Genomic DNA, 20,533 nt, shown 5'->3' with positions numbered 1-20,533 from the left:
GCCGGGCCGGGCCGCCCCCCACGAGGGCGCGCGGCGGAGCGGCGGGAGCGGCGGACGCGGGGCAGGTGCGGGGGCGCGGGGGGAGCGGGGCCGGCACCGGGCGATGGCGGGGGCGATGGGACCGGGCAGGGCCCCGGGCAGAGCCGCGGGCAGAGTGCGGGCGAGGCCACTCCGCCGCACGCCCCTCCCGGCTCTCCCCGGTGCGGGGAACGGGGCCCTCGCCCCGCCGCCGGCTCTCGTCCCAGTGGGACCCTGGGCTGTGCGGGGACGGAGGTGGTTGGCCGCCGTCCAACGATGGTTCGTTCCCCCGGCAAGGCGAGGTGACCCTGCGCGTGATGCTCAGGTGGCCTGCGGCCTGTCGCCGTACACCGGGAGCGGCGGGGCTGGAGCCCCGGTGACGTGGCGTGAGCCGCCGGCAACGCTCCGGTGACTCGAGAGTGGGAATGTTGGATTTTCCCCAAGCATCGTCCGATTTCCTCGTCAGAGCCACTTTGTGCACAGCGGGTCGGGGTGCCTTCAGTTCCCTTCAGTTCCCTGCCGTTCCTTGGTCCCTTCCCTGTCTCCGTTTGACACGGTGACCGGGGGCTGCGGGTGGAGGGAGCCCCGAGCCCTGTGGAGGGTCCCCGGTCCCCTCGCAACCCGTCCGCAGCCACGGCTCCCTCACCTTTTCTTCTGCCGGGCCCAAAGCTCTCGGGCCTCTGGCTCAGCAGCCTCCAGTTTTTGAGGCTCTTTTCCTTGTGATGGGGACCCCCTTTGGTCCCCTGCCCGCTCAGCCCGTGGCTGTCACGTGGAGCTGTCGGTGTCCTGGGACGGTTCACGCGGGCACTGCGGGCTTTCGTCCAGATGAGACGTGGTCCGTGCCGCTGGCACCCAGCCTGCTTCCCAAACCACAGGTTTCCTCCCAAAGCGTCGCTGGGAGCCACAGTGCAGCGCGGTGGGTGAGTGCCACAGCAGGCTGGGTGAGATGTATCCAGTCTGTCTGTATCACATCCCTATACAGGCTTGTTGCATATATGCAGTGATTTTTCCGGCAGGAAACGCCTCTGCACACAGCTGCCGACAGAAGATTCGGGAGGGCTGCTGGTTTTATTAGTTATTATTACTATTGTTTTGAGGGCCAGCCGTCACCTGCTCTTGGTGTGCAGGTCTGCAGGTTGGATGCATCACAGAGCAGGAGGAGAACGACTGGGCACATGACTCCCACCCTCTGTTGGGGGAGCAAAGCCACTGATGGGCTGGTGCTGGGAGCATCCCCGAACAGGACAGGGTTTATGGCCTTCCCTACCTGTCACTGGCTGTTCCTGGAGCTGCTGTGGGGTGGACAGCAGGCAGCCTGCTGGGTTCACCCACCCTGGCAGTTCCAAGTGGTCCCTGTCAGTGTCGGCATGGTTTGGAGCAGGCAGCGTGCTTGTTGGCCCCGTCGCTGCCAGGACAGTGCTGGAAGGGCAGAGGAAGTGCCAAGATGCTGCCATGAAGCTGAGTATGACTTGGCTGAGGGAGAGGAATCACGTTTTCCTAATTTATAAGTGCCAGAGCACCACTGCGTGTCCAAAACCCTGACGCCTTTTGCAGGCTTGGCCTCTAGTTTTCCTGTTAGATCCAGCTGCATCAGTGTTGTTATTGCTGCGGGATCACTGCGGGGACCAGCCTGCTCCAATTACTGGGGTGTCTCCGGGGGGTGGGAGGGAGGGGGTTTGCTCGAGGTGATCAGAAAGCCAAAGGCGCTGAAAAGGCGTGATGGGCGCGAGCCGAGGGGGACGGGCCGCCGGCGGCGGGACTGACCCCGGTGCTGGAGGCAGCCCCGCAGCATCACTGCCGACGCTGTATTTGATTTTTTAAGAAAAACACCCGGCGTGATCTAAGGCAGCGATGATGCAGCTCCTGCCCAGGCTCCCTGCGGCCCCGGACCAGCCTCCCCCCGCCTGAGCTGCGCAGGGGCGGTCGGTGGCAGCCGCTCGCTCGCCCACGCGCTGCCGGTGCCGGGTGCGGCGCCGACACGGTTAAGGCACCGGCGGGATCGGGAGCCGGCTGCAGCCACCGGCGGAGGCAAACTTGCCGAGTCAGGATGTGAGAGCGGCAGGGACGGCTCTGCAGCATCCCTGGGTGCTGCCGTATCCTGGGGCGCGGAGGGCTCAGCTTCCCCCTCCGCCAGACGCCTTTTCCCGGGGACGGAACGGGAATGGGGTAGGAACCGTCATCCGCTGCGTTTGCCGCCGGCTGTAGCAGCTGCTCTGCGCCGGCACCGGCGCCGCTTCCCGAGACCAGCGGAGCCTGCAGCTCGCCGGCAGCCGCGCTTTGACTCGTTTCTTTGTGCCTCCTGACCTCGCGTCTCCCTCCGTCCGAGCACCGGAGCCAGGTAGGTGCGGTGCTGGGTGCGAGCGGGGCCGCGGCGGTGGCTCGGCCGTGCCTGGGCGGCAGCCGCGGCACAGCGGGGAACCGGCAGGGTCACACATCGGGGACGCGCGGGTGCTCGGTATCCTGGTGGACCCCAGTACTTTGGCACTGGTGTACGTGACGGCAGAGCCGGAATAGCCCCGGCTGGCGAGCCGCATGTGCTTTCGGGCTGTGTCATTGACTCGGCAGCCGAGCAGCGCCGGTGCCGGCGCTTCGGCGGTCACGGGCGACCTCACGTGTCGCAACTGAATCCCCATCACCCGCCTGCTGCGCTGTCGCGATGATGGGCTGGTGAAGGCGCCGGAGCCCAGCAGCGCGGTCGGAGGGGCCCGGCGGGCTGGGGGACGCTGCGGCGCAGAAGAGGCTCCCGGGCCGAGGGAAGGGGCAGGGCTGCTGCTCTGCGGATCCCTGCGGCGCCCGTGCAGCCGGGGGGGGCACGGGACCAGCGCGGGGCATGAGCGCAGGGGTGACGGCAGGAGGTGCCCAGGCGACAGAGCAGGGCAGCGTGAGTCATTGGGCTAAAGTCACCTTCCCCGTGGCGTCGGGGGGGGGAACATTTGCTGCAAATACGGTGAAAAAGGGTCAGAAATATGGGGACGGGCACCTGGTGAGGGGAGATGCTCCATGCCACATTCCCTGCATCCCTTGCCTGAGCAGCTGGGCAGGGTGCTGAGGTGCCCAGGGCAGGGGTCTCCCAGGGCCTCACCCTTGGGGGATTGGGCTCATCAGAAGCAGTGGTCTTGTCCTTACGTTCCCATTAGTTCCATGTGCAGTTTCACCCCATCCTGCTCTGGTAGCAGTGTGTCTGGGAGGCTGCAGTCTGTGTTCCCCCCCAGGCTGGGCCAGCAGACCTTTGGCTCCTGGGGCTTCCCGGGTGTAAACCATCAGTGTCGCAGTGCCCGTGCTCTTGTGCCCCATCGTGCTACCAGGGACAGGGATGGAGGCCCATGGGAGCTGCATCAGGGCTTCTGCACTTTTCATCTGGCTCCTGGGTGCATCCTGCAGAAGAAAACACTTTTCTTCCTTTTTGGGATACTGTCCCGCAGAAACTACCGCAGTCGAGGACTCGCAGCTGAGTCGTGCTGTGAGGAACCTGGAGGTGTAGGAGCCGTCTCAGGGAAGCACCAAACTGCCAGCATGGACTGGACTGGGCTTTTGGCAGTGCCTTTGGCTTGGAGAGCTTGGAGGGGTGCATTGGCCCCCGAGGCCAGAATGCTCCAGCTCCTGAGGCTGCAGAGCCCTGAACTGTGTGCCTGTGGTCCAGCCATGCTTCCCAGCACAGTCCCTCCAGCGCTGCCGGAGACTTGCCAGCCACTGTGCTCAGCCCCTGCAGCATTGCTGGGAGGCAATGGGGAAGGGGCATCAGGTCCTGTTGAAAATAGTGGAGAGCTGAGCTCCTGGCACCACAGCCCCCCCGGGATGCAGAGGCAGCCCATCCTGAGCCACTCAGGAGTCCGGGACTGTGGCAGCACAAGTAAGGAGCTGCATGGCTGTGCTGAAGCATGGGGGGCCAGCTGTCCCCCCTGCAGGCATCCCCCAGCTGCCTTCAGCTTCGTTATGCCACCACTAACGAAGTGATGCTGAGCAGGCATGAGCAGTCAGGAAGGTGCCCAGCCGGTGGCTGCCACTGCCAGGCGAGGCCGAGGGAGCTACAGAGCCAACACGAGAAGCTGGGGGATCTCAAGGACTCGAGGGGCTTGGCAGGGTCTGCTCCGGGCGCAGGGCCGGGAGAGAGCAGCTCCCTCCTGACCGCTCAAAAACAAACCCGGCTTAACCGAGCCTGCCTGCGCTCTGGCCCCGGCGCGGCTGCAGCCAAGAGGGACGCGCTCCTGTGGCGCTCGGGAGAAGAGCGTTGGGGATCTGTGCCGGGGCCGCAGCGGGGCCGGGAGCTGCGGTGGGCGGGCGGGCGGCTCCTCGGGGACGGGCTCGGCTGCCGCAGCCGCTGCCATTGGGCTGCGTGGGCTGCAGGGGCTGCGCCGGGATGCAGGCACGCCGTGCTGGGATGCCGGAGGGATGCAGGATGCGGGAGGGATGTAGGATGCTGGCACACTGTGCTGGGATGCAGGAGGGATGCAGGCTGTGGATGCAGCATGCAGGCATTCACTGCTGGGATGCAGGCAGGATGTGATATGTAAGCACACCGTGCCAGGATGCAGGATACAGGCATGCTGTGCCAGGATGCAGGAGGGATGCAGGATGCAGGCATGCTGTGCCAGGATGCAGGAGGAATGCAGGATGCAGGCATGCTGTGCCAGGATGCGGGCGGGATGCGTGCCAGGACATGAGCACACTGTGTAAGGCCATGCTCCCACTGAGCCCAGGGCAGCCAGGAAGGAACCTGGAGATCTCTCAGACCCCTTCTAGGGGAAAGAGCAGCTGGTGACCTGTAGTGTAAAGATGGCATCTCACCAGCCTAAAGAAAGATAGGATAAATTTAAACCCCAGCCCCAGTTCTGTAGGGAAGTGTCATCATTTTCCGTGATATTGGAAACTGCTGACAGTGTTGCAGGAGCAGGAGCACAGCTCCCAGGGAGTCATGCCAGATACCCCTGGCATGGGGATAGGGACAGGAAGGGTTGGGGGTGCCTGGGGGTGAGGCCCCCTTTCCCCCAGAGTTCCTGCATCCCTGTGCACACAGTCACGTGTGGGCTGCGGTCAGAGCTGGGCTGTTTTCCTCTTCTTGACTTGTCCCTTGCAAAAGATCCTTGGGGGTGGCTTCAGGGTTTTCAGAGTGTTTCGTTTTTCAGGCCTGCATTTCCCCAGCATTTCCTGAGATCTTGGGACCCCCAGAAGTTTGGGGAGAGCAGCCAAGCTGAGAAGTCAGGGGCACAGGGCTGGCGTGAGATGGTTTGGGGATCAGCAGCAGGTCAGGGTGTAAACTCTGGGGTCTGGCTGCTGTGCCCACACCGCTGCCCGTGCCACACGCCCTTCTGGCTCACAAGCTTCTGCAACAGGAAGTACCTCATGCGCGTGCCCAAAAAAACCTCATTTCTTTCTTTTTTCTCTTCTCCTGCGGCAGGGGTGAGGCAGCGAGTGGCTCCGGGGAGCCCAGGGTGGCTCCATGTATCCCGAATCCACCACTGACTCCCCAGCGCGACTCTCGCTGCGGCAGACGGGCTCCCCAGGGATGATTTACAGGTAAGGGTGCGGGATGGTGGTGGTGGGGCTCGGTGGGGCTTCAAACACAGGCCCATGGCATCCCAGAACCACTACACTCCATGAAATTGCCCTGACACTCCAAAACCACGCCAGCACTCTTCGTGCAAAAGCTTCCAGGACAAAACCCCCACATGGCAGCAGCAACAGTGTTTTGGGGTGCTGGTGCCTGTTATGGGCATAGTGGGCACTCCTGGGGTTGTGCCAATGCCCACTGCACTGTGCCTGCCGTGATGTGACATGGGTGGGTGTCACTGACCCTTCCCATGGCCGTTGGCTCTGCCGCTCAGTCCTGCTCCTTCTTTCTAATGGGGTTTGTGGCATCTTTCTTCTCTCTCCCCTTTGCTGTCGGAAGCGCGAGATACGGGAGCCCCAAGCGCCAGCTCCAGTTCTACAGGTAACCCAGCCCTTCCCCCTCCCCAAAATCTGCAAGTGGCCACAGCCCCTGGCCATGCCTGGGTGCTGCTGGCACAGTGCTGCCCTGCCTGCAGTGCAGGGGTCCCTCTGTGTGGGATGGGCACCACCGATGTGGCATCACCTCGTCACCTGCGGGTTTGGGAGCGCGGCGTGGGGACCCCGTGGTGCGGTTCGGTGGAGGGCACCATCCTCGTGGGCTGCCCAAGCAACAGAGTGTGGCCGGAGCATGGGTGGGGAGGGGTGTGGGGGGCATCCTGCACCAATGCTGTGCCTGGAGGAGCCCGCTGTCTTTTCCCAAGGGCAACTCCAGGAACCCAGCCAGCTGCTTTGCTGCTCCTGCCATTAGGACCAGCGTCATTAAGTGGTTTGGGAGGCAACACTTGCCCCTGCCACCCTTTTACCGTCTGAAGTGAGGGCAGCTCTTTGCCCATGCACTGTGCCAGCAGTCACTCCGGTGCTCCTAAAGCCACAGCAGCCCTGGTAGTGTAGGACTGGGTCCAGCCTGGCCACCATGGGCAGGGGCCTGCCCCTGAGGGAGCCGTGGCCCCCCTGCTCCATCCTGCACATGGCAGGGGGAGGTGAGGCTGGGGGGCACCGGGATGGCTCAGTGGCACTGTGAGCGATCTGTCCCAGCACTGCTGAGCCCCAACCACAGGCAGGTTTTGGCTGCCAAACTGGCCTGAACCACTGGACACATCTGGTGCAAAAGGCTCCTGAGGCTGCCTGGCAGGACCCAGCTTGTCCATAGGCTGCCTTCGGGGAGCCTCTGCCAGTGTCCACCACCCAGTTCCGTTTCAGGGCTCCTGCCCGGAGGAGGCCGCCTTTGAGTCCTGCCACTGCCCAGCTCTGGCCCTGCTGCCGCAGGGACCACAGGAGGGGTGTGTCTGACACAGGGACTGTCTCTGCTCCCTGATGGCCCCAGTGTCCAGCTGTCCTCACCGCCCCGTGTGCCGGTGGTGCAGAACCTGTCACCGCAGGGTGAGGGGCGGCTGCGAGCAGGGGCGGCAGTGCCAGTGTTGCAGCAGCACATCCCAGGCTTTTAGCGAGGCACCATGAATAATTTAGCTCCCCTATGCAAGGAAGAAAATCCCCTAATAGGGCTAATGGAGCGCGGTGAGAAGCCGGGCACTGGGGACCCGGCGTGGCAGCCAAGTGCGTCGACACTCCCCTAATGCAAAACAACGCGACGGCCGCGGCTCTTATATCTGCCCCGGGGCAGCCTCGCCACCCAGAGCTGCGCTGCTGCTGAGCAGCTTCCCTGGCGCGGTGAGTCGGGGCTGGCGGCGCGGGCGGCGAGTGCGGATGGGCATGGCAGGCGGGAATGGGCACTGCCACCACGGGGCAGCCGCTGCAGGCAGCAGGGAAGATTTTCCATGCAGGGCTACTTGGGATTTGATGGCTTAGAGTCGTTTGCTTTTGGGGTTTGGGATCTTTCTGGCTTTAGGCAGGCCGGTGGCTGCCAACAAGTTCCCAGCTTGGCAAGCCAGGCTGGCCAGACGCCTCTCTGGGCAGCTGCCCTGCCCGTCACCCACTTGTTGTGCCCCCGATGCTGCTAAAGGTGCCGTTGTCCTGCAGAGCCTGTGCCCTGTCCTCATCCCTGCTCCTTCCCCACCAAACAGCCTCTCCTGCTCGGGCAGGGCGCGGCTTGTCCTCGGTAGCTCCTGCAGCCCTGCTGCCGCTCGGCCCGGGAGCACCGGGATTTCTGCTCGTGACCGGCTCCACCACTGCTGTGCTCTCACTGCCGTTCTGTACTCTTGCTCTGCTGAAAATCAGGGAGGTGTCGAGATGGGGCAGCCGGTGGATTCGTGCCCCATTCCTCAGAGCAGCCCTGCCCAACCCCCTGGCTCCGCTTGCTGCATCCATTTTGCTGCTGTAGAGCAGTGGTACAGTCAGCTCAGGCTTTTCCTTGCCACTGTCAGGTGAGGGGATCCCACCAAGCCAAGGGATCCCACTGAGATCAAGGGGATCCCACCAGGTGCCAACACCCAGCAGGAGCCACTGGTACTGCCCTAGTTAAAAACTACCAGCCATGGAGAAGGGCTGGTGCCAGCGGTGCCAGCTTGTCTCCAACTGTGAGGTGTGGCAGGAAGAAGCTAGTAACCAGGGTTTGGTTTGGCTTTGCCACAGCAGAGGGAAATATCCCTTTTCCATGTCTCCCTGCATTCCCAAAGCCTTGCTACAGAGCAGGAGGAGCACAGAGTGCTCTCTGGCAGCACCTGGGTGTCACAGGAGACCCCCAGGGTTTCAGTCACCCCATCCAGCTGCTGCTCCATATCCTCCGTGTTTGGAGCCTTTGGAGGTGACAGCAGCAGGGAGCACTTCGTCTTTGGCTCCTGCTGCCATCAATGTGAGCTTCCCAGGGAAAGAAAAAACCACGGGTGGGAGCCTGGATGGAGCCTGATGCCAGTGCATTCCCAGTGGCTGCTTCCATACCCGTACCACAGTTTTGGCCCCAGTCTCTGCTCCCTTCAGACACTGAGAACAAGAGACCCGGCGGAGAGTGGCATGGAAATTGATGCCAGTGCCCTGCCAGTGAGGTCCCAGCCGTAGAGGCGGCAAGGACTCCGGTGGGTGAGACGCTCACCCTGCAGCAGGCTGTTTTCAGCAGCTGCACCAGCTGGGAGGTCACTGCCATGGTGGAGGGGAAGGTGTTGGCTGGAAATGCACATTGTGCCCACAGCCCCTCTGCAGGTGCCCACCCTTCCTGGGGAGCCCCACAGGAACTTTCCCATCGTGACTTCTCCTGCCCACTGGTACACAGTGCCAGATTGTCACTGGCAGCACTTTTGCCACTACCTGCCACATCTTGGCCAGCTCCCCACATCCCTCACAGGGGTGCAAACCAGTCCAAGCTGGGGGCCAGCACAAATAGGGCATGGGCCATGCTGCTGCAACCTGGCTTGGGGCAGCTGTGGTAGGCACTGCTGCCTCCTCAGCCATGGGCTGTGCCTTATTTCTGTCCTGCTCCTTCTCCCTTTGTGCTTCAGCTCCCACGTCAAGGCTGTGCTCTGCTGAAAAGACTGGCTTTGCTAGGGTCCCCACTCTCCCCTCCCTGTGCTGCATGTCCTGGCAAGGGCAGGTGCCACCACTCCAGCATGGCAGCATGGGCAGAACTCTGCCATGAGTGGCGGCGGAGCCCATGTTGTGCTTTCCCAGCTCTCTCCGTAGCACCACGGAGTGGTTGGTGGCGTGGCTGGCCAGCAGAGCCCGTGCTTGGGTGGCGGGATGCTCTCCATGACCTACAGTGAGAGCCTGCGCAGCGTGGCCAGCCGGCCCGCTCCCGAGTGGGGGCTGCCCCCGGCCCCCCGGGCGGCCGATGGGCTGGAGCTGCGGCGGCTGCGGGACGTGCGGGCGGCAGCGCGGGCGAAGACACTGGAGGAGTTCCTGCGGATGCACGGGCTCTCCCTGGCTGACAGCACTGCCCACGCCACCGGCATGAAGTACAGGTAAGGCAGCGCCGCGAGGGCCAAGGTGTGGAGACGGCACAGGGGATGCTGTGTGGTGATGGTTTGACACCTCATCGGGAGAATGGCTCTCACCTGTGCTCACCTTGGCTTCCCTGTGCCTCGCCAAGCCTGGGAGGAGTCGATGCTCTTGTCACGGTGGGTGATCTGGTGCTGCATGTGCTATAGAGGTGGCAGCCAGTCAGCGCTGTTAGCGCTCACCTGCTTTGTGATCTTTGAGCTTCTCACCTGACATTCCCATTTGCTGTTTGGGTGGTTGCGTCTGCAAACAGCTCTGGGCTTTAGAGAAAGACAGCTGGAGCAAACAGCCGCTGAAGGGCTGTCTGCTTCACAGGTGTACATCTGATGGGGGTACATCTCCACCTGAGGGGTGTACATTTGCGATCTCATGAGTGTACATCTCCATGTGAGGGGTGTGCATCTCCGCCCGACTGACAGCTGTGTGTCATGTAGTGGGTGCGCCGTGAATTTTGCGTGTGGGTCCCAGTGCAAGGTGTATCAGGATTTCAGCCGGTATTTGTCTTTCTTTCGGAATTTGTCCTTATTTGCTCTTCTCTGGGCAGCCGCAGAGGCAGCCACGGCCCCTTGGAGTGGCGGGGCTGCTCTGTCCAGTGCCCCTCTCCCCACTCTCCCCTGGTATCACGGGCGGGGTGATGGGGTGCAGTAACACAGCTCAGGATTGGTGAGGGGCACCAGGGCTGGGGACAATGGCTGTTCCCCCTGTGCAGGGGTGCTCCTCGTGCCCCACTGCAGTGAAGCTCCCGGGAGCTGGCAGCTGGCAGCTCCTGCCGTGCCGCACTGTGCCGAGCCGTGCTGCGCCTCAGGTCAGGTTCCCCTCCACTCACAATGACCGCGGTAACATTTACACAGTGGCAAGAGCCCATCAAATATTCATGGGGACATTATTTATTGATGGGAGCTGCTGGCACAGGCACGCCCAAAGGTACTCCTCCTTTGGCCATGTCCGCGCTGCCCTCAAAAATCTATGGGGTTTCTCCTCCTCCGGAGGCTGCTGACTGCTGTCAGGTCTCCCCCCGCGCTGGAGCCGGCGCCGGCACCGGTGCTGGTAGGATTACCAGCTAAGGAGCTTTGCGGCAGAGGGAAGCAGAGGAGATTACAAGATTTCTCATTAGGTTGGGGGCGAATGTGCGTAATTTCCCACAAGCTCTGTTCCCGCATCTTGCTCTGTCCTGAGGGGCAAGGTGGGTGCAGGCAGCCAGCACATGGCCCCGGCTGCAGGACAATGCTGCAGCGTGGTGACTTGTGTCTCTGCTTTGGCAGAAGATGCTGGGCTGGGGTTCACCTTGCTCAACTTTGCTTGCACTGGGCAAAATTTGGGGGATATGCTGTTGGGGCTGTGGCCCCAAGGGGGACGACCAGTCCGACTTCAGCAAAGAGCCGGGCTCTGCTGCGGGAGAGCCTTCAGCCTGCCGCCTGCGCCCTTGCCCAGCCACGGGGTTGGCAGCGTACACGCAGTGCTGCCAGAGGGTTTGGTTTCAGACCTGTGCAAGGGGATGCTGTGCTGCGGTGCGTGGCCGGAGGGAGGCAAGGAAGAACCCCTTCACTGCACGGCCTCAGCCCCCAGTGTGCCCCAAAACGGGGCTGGGCCAGCAGCCGCGCCCGCGGGGGATGCCCAGCAGGGCACAGCGGGGTCCTGCCCGGCCGAGGCTCCTCGGGGGACCTCGGCAACGGCGCTGCCCTTCCTGCCCCCACCTGCCCGCGTGCCGCTCGCTCGCTTCCTGAGCTCATCAAATATTGAGGGCAGGAGGGCTGACGGGAGCTCCGCGCCCGCCGCCCCGCAGCCCCCCGCCGTCACGTTGGCGGCGCGCGGGAGGAGCTCCCGCCTCGCCCGGGGCGCCGGCTAAATTTAGGCAGCTGGCGCTGCTGCCCGGCGGAGCAGCATGCAGGTCTCCTTTGTGTGCTCCGAGCACAGCATCAAGAGCCGGAGCGCGGAGGACCGGCTGAACCGACAGAATGCCGGCAGCCCCAGCCTCGGCACCCGCGGCAAGTTCCGCGCGGTGGCCATGGTGGCCCGCAGCCTGGGGCAGCTCTCGGTGCAGAACGCCCCCTCCTCCAGCGAGTCCAGCGTCAAGCAGCCGGGGATGAAATACCGGTAGGAAGCGGGCACTGCTGGGGCTTTCCCTGTTTCTTGCCGGGATCGGGGCGGCCTGGGGGTATGGGGGCCACACTCCTCTAATTCCCGGCTCGCGACCGGCTCTGTCGGTGTCTCGTCGCTAAAAGTGCTGACCGTGCGCCTCCGTGTGCTTCCCCTCTGTTTGCTCCTGTCCCTTCGGGGCAGCCTTGATTCAGCCGCGCGTGAAACCTTCAGGATGGGGGGGGACAAGGGACCCTAAAATTCAGGATAGGATTAGCAGCATCCCCAGCGCCTGCCGAGCCGGGTGGGTTTGGGAGTCACGGCAGCGTTAATCCGGTGTGCCATGGCATCCTTATGGTGCTGACAGAGGCTCACTACCCTGCAAAGCGAGCATGGAACCGTAAGCTGGGATTCGGGTCTGGCTTCCCACGGTGGGCATAGAAATGAAGGGTGGTGTGTGCACGTGGGGTGCTGGTCCCCCCACCCAGCACCCACGGGGCTCATGCGCTCCACGTCCCTGGCTCTGGGGCAGAGCACTCAGGGCTTCCCCCACCGAGTTTTAGGGTGCACCCCAGCACAGGGCAGGCCCCCCCAAGATGAGCCTGCACGCCACAGTCCAGCTGCCAGCAGCCGCGTGCCCCCTCTGCAGCCCAGATGTGCCGGCATTAGGCACAAAGCACGTCAGAGCGCTGGGGTGAACCCGGCTGTTACCTACCAGCATCATCCAGATCAGCTGGTTCCCCTCACCTGGGCACTGGGGAGGGCGCTGGGATTGCTCCGTCCAGCTCTGGAACACCAAACCTTCCTGCTGGTTGCAGCAGTGCTGGGACCGTGTGCGGTGGCATCCTCGGGGCTTGGCGCTCCTGCCCCGCTTTCACCTCCCCATCCAGAGGAGAAGCACAGCAGGACCACCCTCTCCCAGGCAGTGGGTGATCAGCTTGGGGGTTCCCACTGGTGGCTACTGGATGGACAGTGATGCAGGGGGTTGCTCCAAGTGAGGGGATGGGATAGGAAGGCTGTGGCACAGCGCAGGGGGATGCCTGGCTTTCCCAAGTTCTGCCAGTATCTCCATTGGGCAGCTGGTCAACACACTTTTGAACTGGAAAGCTGGGAGGAGTGACAGCCACTTGCCCAAGAGGACCCTGGGATGCCTCTAGAATGGCCAGGATGGGTCCAATGCTGTCCACTCCCCGTGGAAATCCCCATCACGGGTGCTTGAGCCGTTGCCACCCAAGGGCCATGGCTTCTCCCCACCGTGCAATACTCTAAAAACGCCACAGGGCCGGGGGACCGCCCACACCTCCAGGTGTTGGGCAATAAGACAGCAGCAGGGAAGGACAATGCCCCAACTTGGCACACCACGGTTGGGCCGTGGCTGCTCCCTGCCCGGCTCGCGGTGCCCGTGTCGGCGGTGCCGGCGGTGGCAGCGCCTCGGTTGCTATGCGACACCCGCGCGGGCGAGCTGCCGCGGCTCACCTACACTTTATTTATTTTAACGCTCATTTCTCGAGCCTTTGTCATTTTTAACAAGTAACTGGCTCTCCATCACTGTGGCGAAGGCGTCTGCCAGCCCGGCCCCCTTTCCAAAAGCTGTTCTCCAGTTCCTTGTGCTGGTCAAATTTTCTGGGGTGCTCCATTTCTCCAGGATGTTGCTCCACTCCCAAGCACCCTCACCCTGTGCAAGTCGTGTGCTTCCCTGTGCCGTGATGCAGAGAACAGGCACAGTTCATACCATGTGTGGGATGCTTCAGTCCTGATCCACCAGCTCTCCCTGCTTCCCGTCTCACTCCCCTGTGCCAGCAGCACTCTCAGGGCAGGCAGACACCCCGGCCTTATCACAGGAAACTGCTTTAACGAGGTCACTGCCCGCTGCCCCCCCCCCCCCCAATAACCCTACCAGGCATGGCATCACTGCGCCAGTGCTGGCGGTGCCACCAGTGAGCTATGGATGCCTGGCCTGGGATGGCTCTTTAATTGGTTGCAGGGGGACCCTCACTGTGGGACTGTCCCATGTGGGGATAGGGTGGGGACCGGGGACCACCACCACACCTCCCAGCCCCCATACCCACTGCATTCAGTGGCACACGGGGTCCATGAGACGGCCTTTGGGGGCTTTCTGGCGCCTTTCCTGATGCTCTCTGTCTTCCAGGAACCTCGGGAAGTCTGGGCTGCGCGTGTCCTGCCTGGGCCTGGGTAAGTGCCAGGGTTTGCCACAGCCCCTCGGCATCCCCTCGGTCCTGCAGTGAGTGCTGGTGCTCCCCGGCGAGGGCGGCGCTCGCCTGCCCCAGCGATGTTTGCGCAGGGAAGGAAAGGGTTTCCCTCGGCCCTGCGGCCGTTTTGAGTCACAGCCCAGAAATTGTCGAATTATTTTCTCTCTTTGTGATGCGATAGGAAGCGACTGGGCCGCGCTGGGAGCACCGCGCTGCACGCGGCCCGGCCAGCTGTGGCCACCACGTGCCGGGGCTGTGCTGAGGGGGCCGGGGTGGGTGGCCGGGGGCTCAAGGCGGCGGCGCTCGTTGCTCACCGCATTCACTGTGCACACACCCTCTCTCCCCTGCAGGGACATGGGTGACTTTCGGAGGGCAGATCACAGATGAGGTAAGGTTGTACCCTGTTGTCCCGTCCCTCCCCAGCCTGGGGAAGGGACGGAGCTGGCACAGCCGTGGCTGTGCTCTGGGTGCACGTGGCATGCCGGAGCTCAGCAGCGCTCCGCACACGCGCCTGTGCCCCAGCTCTCGGCCACCCCCTTCGCCGACCCTGCTCTTTCCTCACAGATGGCGGAGCAGCTGATGACTTTAGCTTATGACAACGGCATTAATCTCTTTGACACAGCAGAAGTCTACGCTGCTGGCAAGTAGGTACCCTGCTTTGGCAGTGGCACCCCTCACCCCAGCCCCCTGCACCTCCAAACCACAGCAACACTGGGAATCTCCTGGATTTTCTGGCTGCAAAGTGGCTTCCAGGATGGGGCTGTGAGTGCTTGCTCACGGGGAGGGGTCATGGTTCTGGCAGTCCCATGCTTCCTGTGGTGGCCTGTGCCGTGCAGGCACAGCCATGCACCCTCCCAGCATGGTGAGCTGTGGCTGTGCCCAAGGCACACTGGCCTGGGGCATCACTGTGTGTCCATGCACTCACTTAAAATTAGTGAGCTTGCACATTAGGGGTCAGCTCTGCTCTGGGCACTGCAGCCAAGGGGCAGACAGTGTCCCCATGGCCACTGCCTTTGCCTCTTAGTCTGCCGGGGACTGGAGCTGTCCCTGCCAGCTGTCACTGGTCCCCTTGGCCACAGCAGCTGGGGCACTGGCGGCTGACATCCCCTTCCCTTGCAGGGCCGAAGTGGTGCTGGGGAACATCATCAAGAAAAAAGGGTGGAGGTAAGCTGGACATCATCCCTGTTTGGCAAAGCTGTCACCGCAGACCAGGTGGCCTGGGGAAAGCTGACAGAGCAGCCCTGGGCAGGAATGCATGTGGGCAGGGAGCGGGCAGGGTGTACAGGTGCCGCCACCAGTGACTCTCTCTTTCTCCCTGCAGACGGTCCAGCCTGGTCATCACCACCAAAATCTTCTGGGGAGGAAAGTAGGTAACACCTGCCCTGTGACGGAGCGGCCGGCACGGGCCAGGCTCTCACCCACCTTTCCTTTTCCAGGGCCGAGACAGAGAGGGGCCTGTCCCGAAAACACATCATAGAAGGTAGGGAAAGGTAGGGGTAGGGTTGCTCAGTGGGCGCTGCTGGCCCTGGTGCCAGGCTGTGCCTCGGCAGCTGCCTCCCTGCTGGCAGCACAGGGTCCCTGACCTGACAGCCCTGTCCCTGTGGCAGGTCTGAAGGCGTCGCTGGAGCGGCTGCAGCTGGAGTACGTGGATGTGGTGTTCGCCAACCGGCCCGACCCCAACACGCCGATGGAAGGTGGGTGCGCGCCGCGGTGCCACACTCCATCCTGCCGCCTTTCGTCACCGTCACGGTTGGTTTGCGCCAAGCTTGTGTTTCAAGGGCATTTTCCATGCCATGATCATGCCTCTGCCGCCCCCCGCCCCGCGCCAGGACCCCCTCAGGCCATGGTGGGGTGGGTTGGAGGCACGGTGGCAGGTCGCTGCTCCCATCCCAGCAGCGGTGACTCCACTCTCTCTAAATCTCTCTTTTATCACCAGGGGACCCATTTAGTTCCTCCAAGTCCAGGACTTTCATCGTAGAAGGTACTCCCTGCCCGCACTCTGCCCGCCAGCCGCTGCCTGTCCCAGCGGCGTTTCCTGGGGCAGAGCCCTCACTCCTCTGTTACCCCCCATCCCTGATCCCCCCTCGAGCAAACCCCGCCATGAGATGCAGAGGCAGCGGCAGCAGAACACAAACACCCCCTGGCCCTTCCTTCAGACTGTCCTGCAGTTAAAAGGAAAAAAGCAGAGAGGCTCCTGCCCCTCCAGGGTCCTGCCGTGGGACTCCCTTGGCCCATGCCAGGGTCTGCGGCAGGCTCTCCTTGCCGGGGCGGCTGTGAGCATGCTGGGGTGTGTGCCCCAGTGCCGGCCGGGCAAGCCCCGCACCCCTCGCTCTCCCCGCTGCCCGCCTTTGGCTGCAGGAGCGCGTCTTGGCTTGGTCCCAGCCCGCATGGCTCAGGGCTGGCTCCCCCCAAAACTCCCAAGCCCCTTGCAGGGGGTCCAGGCTTCCCTCCCTGGGTCTCCGTGCATGGGCGATGCATCAGTCCCTTCCCTCGCAGCGGTGCCGGTGCTGGTAACCCCACAGGGTGTGGGGCCACTGCCAGGACCCTCGGGCTGCTCTCCATGCCAGGAGAGCCCCAGCACCGCCAGCATGTCAGGTTGGCTGTCGTCCCCGGCACATCCTGAGTGGCTGCTCCCTCTGTTCCCGTCCTGCTCCTCTGGACACAACCCAGCTCCCGCCACAGCGCTGCGGGAGCGGGATGCTCACCAGCCATCAGCGCGGTGCGAACCCCCTTGTGCTGGTGCAGCCCCTGCTAACCCCTTCCGGCCACTCTCTCCTTCCCTCCCGGCAGAGACGGTGCGAGCCATGACCCACGTCATCAACCAGGGGATGGCCATGTACTGGGGGACCTCGCGCTGGAGCTCCATGGAGATCATGGTAGGGGCCCATGGGATCGGGGCGGCCGCAGCGGAGCAGCCCCAGTGGTGCCGCTGATGCTGATTTAATTAGACAGCAGCTTTCGGGAGCCAAGCGTGTGCAGATGTGCTTGAGCCTTAATCAGTTCCTGGGGCAGCTGCTCAGGGCTCGGCTGGGGGGCTCAGCAGGGGGAGCAGCGTGGCACTGAGGGTCCTGGCTCTTCTGCAGGAGGCATACTCAGTGGCCCGGCAGTTCAACCTGATCCCGCCGATCTGTGAGCAGGCCGAGTACCACATGTTCCAGCGGGAAAAGGTGGAGGTGCAGCTGCCTGAACTCTTCCACAAGATAGGTACGGTGGTGGAGGCCCCTCCCCAGCCCTCAAAGCACAATACTCCGCGTGCCCAGCACTGCAGAGACCAGATGCTGTGGTCCCTGGGGAAGCTGGGGGCAGCAGCAGCATCACCCCCCATTCTGCTCTGTCCCCAGGCGTCGGAGCCATGACCTGGTCCCCACTGGCCTGTGGCATCGTCTCGGGGAAGTACGACGGGGGGATCCCCCCCTACTCCCGTGCCTCGCTGAAGGTGAGCGACGCTGGGACCAGGGATCACACTGGGATGGACAGAGCTGGGGGAGCAGGGCCAGGAGCCTCACAAACCAACCCAGGGAGTTTGGGGATGCCCTGCCTGCACAAGGTGCCAGTGCACCCCAACCCCCCCATGACACTCCTCCCCGTCCCCCCAGGGATACCAGTGGCTGAAGGACAAGATCCTGAGTGAGGAGGGCCGGCGGCAGCAGGCGAAGCTGAAGGAGCTGCAGGCCATTGCCGAGCGCCTGGGCTGCACCTTGCCCCAGCTCGCCATCGGTAAGAGGATGGCGGACAGGGGGTTGCTGGGGGTGACACCGGGGCAGCCAGGCCATGCTCATGCTCTGCTCTCCCTCCTCTCCAGCCTGGTGCCTGCGCAACGAGGGTGTCAGCTCAGTCTTACTGGGGGCCTCCAATGCTGACCAGCTGATGGAGAATATTGGAGCAATACAGGTCAGTGCTCTCAGCGGGAGTGACGTGTGCCCTGAGCACTCCCTGCTGCACCACGCTGGGCGGGGAAAGAGGGTCACGAACACGGCTCCATGACAGGTTTTGCTTGTCACAAAGGCAAGCGGCAGAGACAAGGCTTTGCTGGACTGAGGGGGCAGGGTTGGGCCCGACCCAGCTCTCCCTAACTGGGTCAGCCAGCTGGCAAGCTGGGGCTTGTGCCACAAACAGAGTGGGGTGGAGGCAGTGAGCGCGGCACGGCTGCATCCCACTGCCGGCTGCGTCCTCCCACACACACCGCAGTCACGATCCCAACTCCCAGTGTTGCCCTATCCCGGCAGGTCCTTCCAAAGCTGTCGTCTTCCATCGTCCATGAGATCGATAGCATCCTGGGCAACAAACCCTACAGCAAGAAGGACTACAGATCCTAAGCGCGCCCGAGCGCGCCGCCCGCCGCGCAGCCCTCGCCGCCCGTTCGCTTGCTTACGCTTTGTTGGAGCAAAGTGGAGAGTGTGGTTTGCACCACGAGCGCCGAGAGCCAGCGCTCCTGCCCGCGCTGCCCCGGACACGGCGCCACGGCCGCTCGGCCTGGCTCTGGGGCACAGGGACGGCCGGTGGGGCGTGTGGGAGACGAGCCCCACTGCCCGGCCGCCCTGCCCGCAGTCGGAGCCGCCGCGGGGCCCGTTGCATGCGCGGCTCCCGCCCCCGCGTTGCCGGAGGTGGTGGGCGCGGGGTGCACGCGGGTGCTGTACGCCCACGAGGCTGACAACACGAAGCTGTTCCCCAGCCCTCGCCTCTGCCCTGCGCCGCCGGCACCGCCAGCCCCACACCGGCGTGGTGGGGCTGCGGTTCCCGGGGTGGGGAACAGGATGGGGCGGTGACAGGGAAGGGGTTCCCTGTGAGAGAAGCCCGGGGTGCCCCGGTTGAGTGTGGGGCTGGGCCAGGGGAGTGTGTGTGGGCAAGTGTGTGAGCGTGTGTGTGGACAGACACACAGGAGACACGCAGGGACATACAGACACCTGTACATTTGCACACAGCAGCTGTGGAGGTGACCATGGGCCACAGGCACCTTCAGATGTATCTGCACAAAGCTATTGAAATACAGGGGCCTCTATACACACCCCCACATCCACTCATTACAGGTGTGTGTACACACACACACACACAGATATGTATGTATATATGTATATAGATGTGTATATAGATATGTACACACGTCTCTGAAAATTAGATGTAAAGCGTATACAAACACACACATGTAGACACGTGTGTACTTGTGTATATACAGACATACATAGCTCGATGTATAGATCCATATATGTAATATATAGATGTGTACATATCCATGTAAATATATTGCTGAAGCAGCATCCATGTTTGTATGGATATATGCACACATGAAAATTACAGGTACATACATATATGTGTGTATATGCAGATATATGTGTAGATATATTTATAGCCACACCCAACTCTATAACTACATACTCATCTTTCTATAAACATATGCTGTATATACATGTGGAAACAGATATTTGTGATTTAGATGTAGCTATAGATAACACATATCTAGATATATAGCTATAGCTATATAGAGATATAGCTATATATAGATACATATATGATAGATATAGATATGATATATAGCTATTTGAGATACAGCTATAGCTACATGTATCTATCTCTTTATAGCTCTTTGTGTACTCTGTGCAGAACAAACATTTTTGCCAATACCTATATCTGTTTATCCATATACATATATACAGAGTTGCATCTATCTGTGCACACATAAATATAAAAACTAAATATATGTGCAAACCCTCAGTTCTGTGCACAGTGTGTGTGTTTCTCCACTCCCTGTGTAGCCGTGGCTGCACCTACAAGCCCCCCATAAATTTGTGTGTGTGTGTGTGCAAACACAGAGGGTCTCTCCCAACCCACACAGACCATCAGAGCTCTCCCTCTGTGCATGGTTGGGGTCCATATGCACACCCCTGCCCCATACACACCCCCACACCTTTAGGTACATGGATTTACCTGCAGCTGTACCCACACACCTTTATTTATACATCTGTCTACAGAACTACATTGATGGTTGTGTGCAAACAGAAACACACACACTCATATATTTGTATGAAGTCACAAATACAGATGTGTATCTCTGTATATACAAACGTGTACTTCTGTATGCACACATGTATACTATCTGTGTCTAGTATAATCTATACACCCTTAGCTGTATCTATATCTACGCCTATGTATAAATATATAAAAATTACAAATACATGTGGGTGTCTGTGTATATATACACAGCTATATATCCATACAGAGATACAGACATGGAGATACAGAGATATGTAGAGATATATCTACATATGCATGTGTGTATATATACACATATAAATTACAAACACACATGTAAGTACATATACACAGATACATGTATGTGTATATACACCTCTGTAAATACAGATCTATACATCCCTACCTATGTATAGATCTATGCCTATGTATGTATGTTATCTACCCATACCTACGCCTACATATACACACAACCAATTATTTAGTTATATATGTATACAAACACACGTGTATTAAAACTACAAATGCATTATTTATGCATGTATAATATACATGTATATTATATATAAACATATCTATATTATATATACACACACCCACATAGACATAGCTGCACCTAAATAAATCATTATATCTGTGTATGCTCACGTAAAGATATATATGCACACATATATCTACAAACTTACAGTCCCATGTATATGTACACGTGTGTGTACACAGATCTACACATGCTATAGATGAAGATATACAGTCATATAGGTGTGGGGGGGATGCAGATATTTATATACCTAAGTGTATGTGCACTCACATAAAGATTACAGTATTTGTGT

At 60.9% G+C, this 20,533-nt stretch overlaps 1 protein-coding gene across 9 annotated transcripts; it reads left to right on the top strand.

The window, feature by feature from the left end:
- The first annotated feature begins 13 nt into the window (after window positions 1-13).
- On the top strand, window positions 14-19,905 carry KCNAB2 (potassium voltage-gated channel subfamily A regulatory beta subunit 2). Of its 9 annotated transcripts, none has more exons than XM_027657967.1 (17): window positions 14-65; window positions 5,414-5,532; window positions 5,906-5,947; window positions 13,676-13,719; window positions 14,087-14,124; window positions 14,301-14,380; window positions 14,856-14,900; window positions 15,058-15,102; window positions 15,173-15,216; window positions 15,344-15,430; window positions 15,673-15,717; window positions 16,527-16,612; window positions 16,820-16,940; window positions 17,078-17,172; window positions 17,333-17,453; window positions 17,539-17,627; window positions 17,963-19,905. In XM_027657967.1, exons 2-17 carry the CDS (start codon window positions 5,456-5,458, stop codon window positions 18,050-18,052), a joined length of 1,149 nt encoding a protein of 382 aa, XP_027513768.1. In that variant the 5' UTR covers window positions 14-65; window positions 5,414-5,455; the 3' UTR covers window positions 18,053-19,905. The 9 variants fall into 9 exon arrangements, with proteins under 9 accessions (XP_027513768.1, XP_027513770.1, XP_027513767.1 ...); XM_027657966.1 differs by lacking the exon at window positions 14-65 and adding an exon at window positions 1,959-2,356; XM_027657969.1 differs by lacking the exons at window positions 14-65; window positions 5,906-5,947 and adding an exon at window positions 1,957-2,356.
- Window positions 19,906-20,533: the final 628 nt, after the last annotated feature.

The sequence above is a fragment of the Corapipo altera genome, unplaced genomic scaffold (genome assembly GCF_003945725.1).
Source record: "Corapipo altera isolate COAL_440 unplaced genomic scaffold, ASM394572v1 301, whole genome shotgun sequence".
NCBI classification, from domain to species: Eukaryota; Metazoa; Chordata; class Aves; order Passeriformes; family Pipridae; genus Corapipo; species Corapipo altera.
This window is presented reverse-complemented; position numbering and strand designations above follow the sequence as displayed.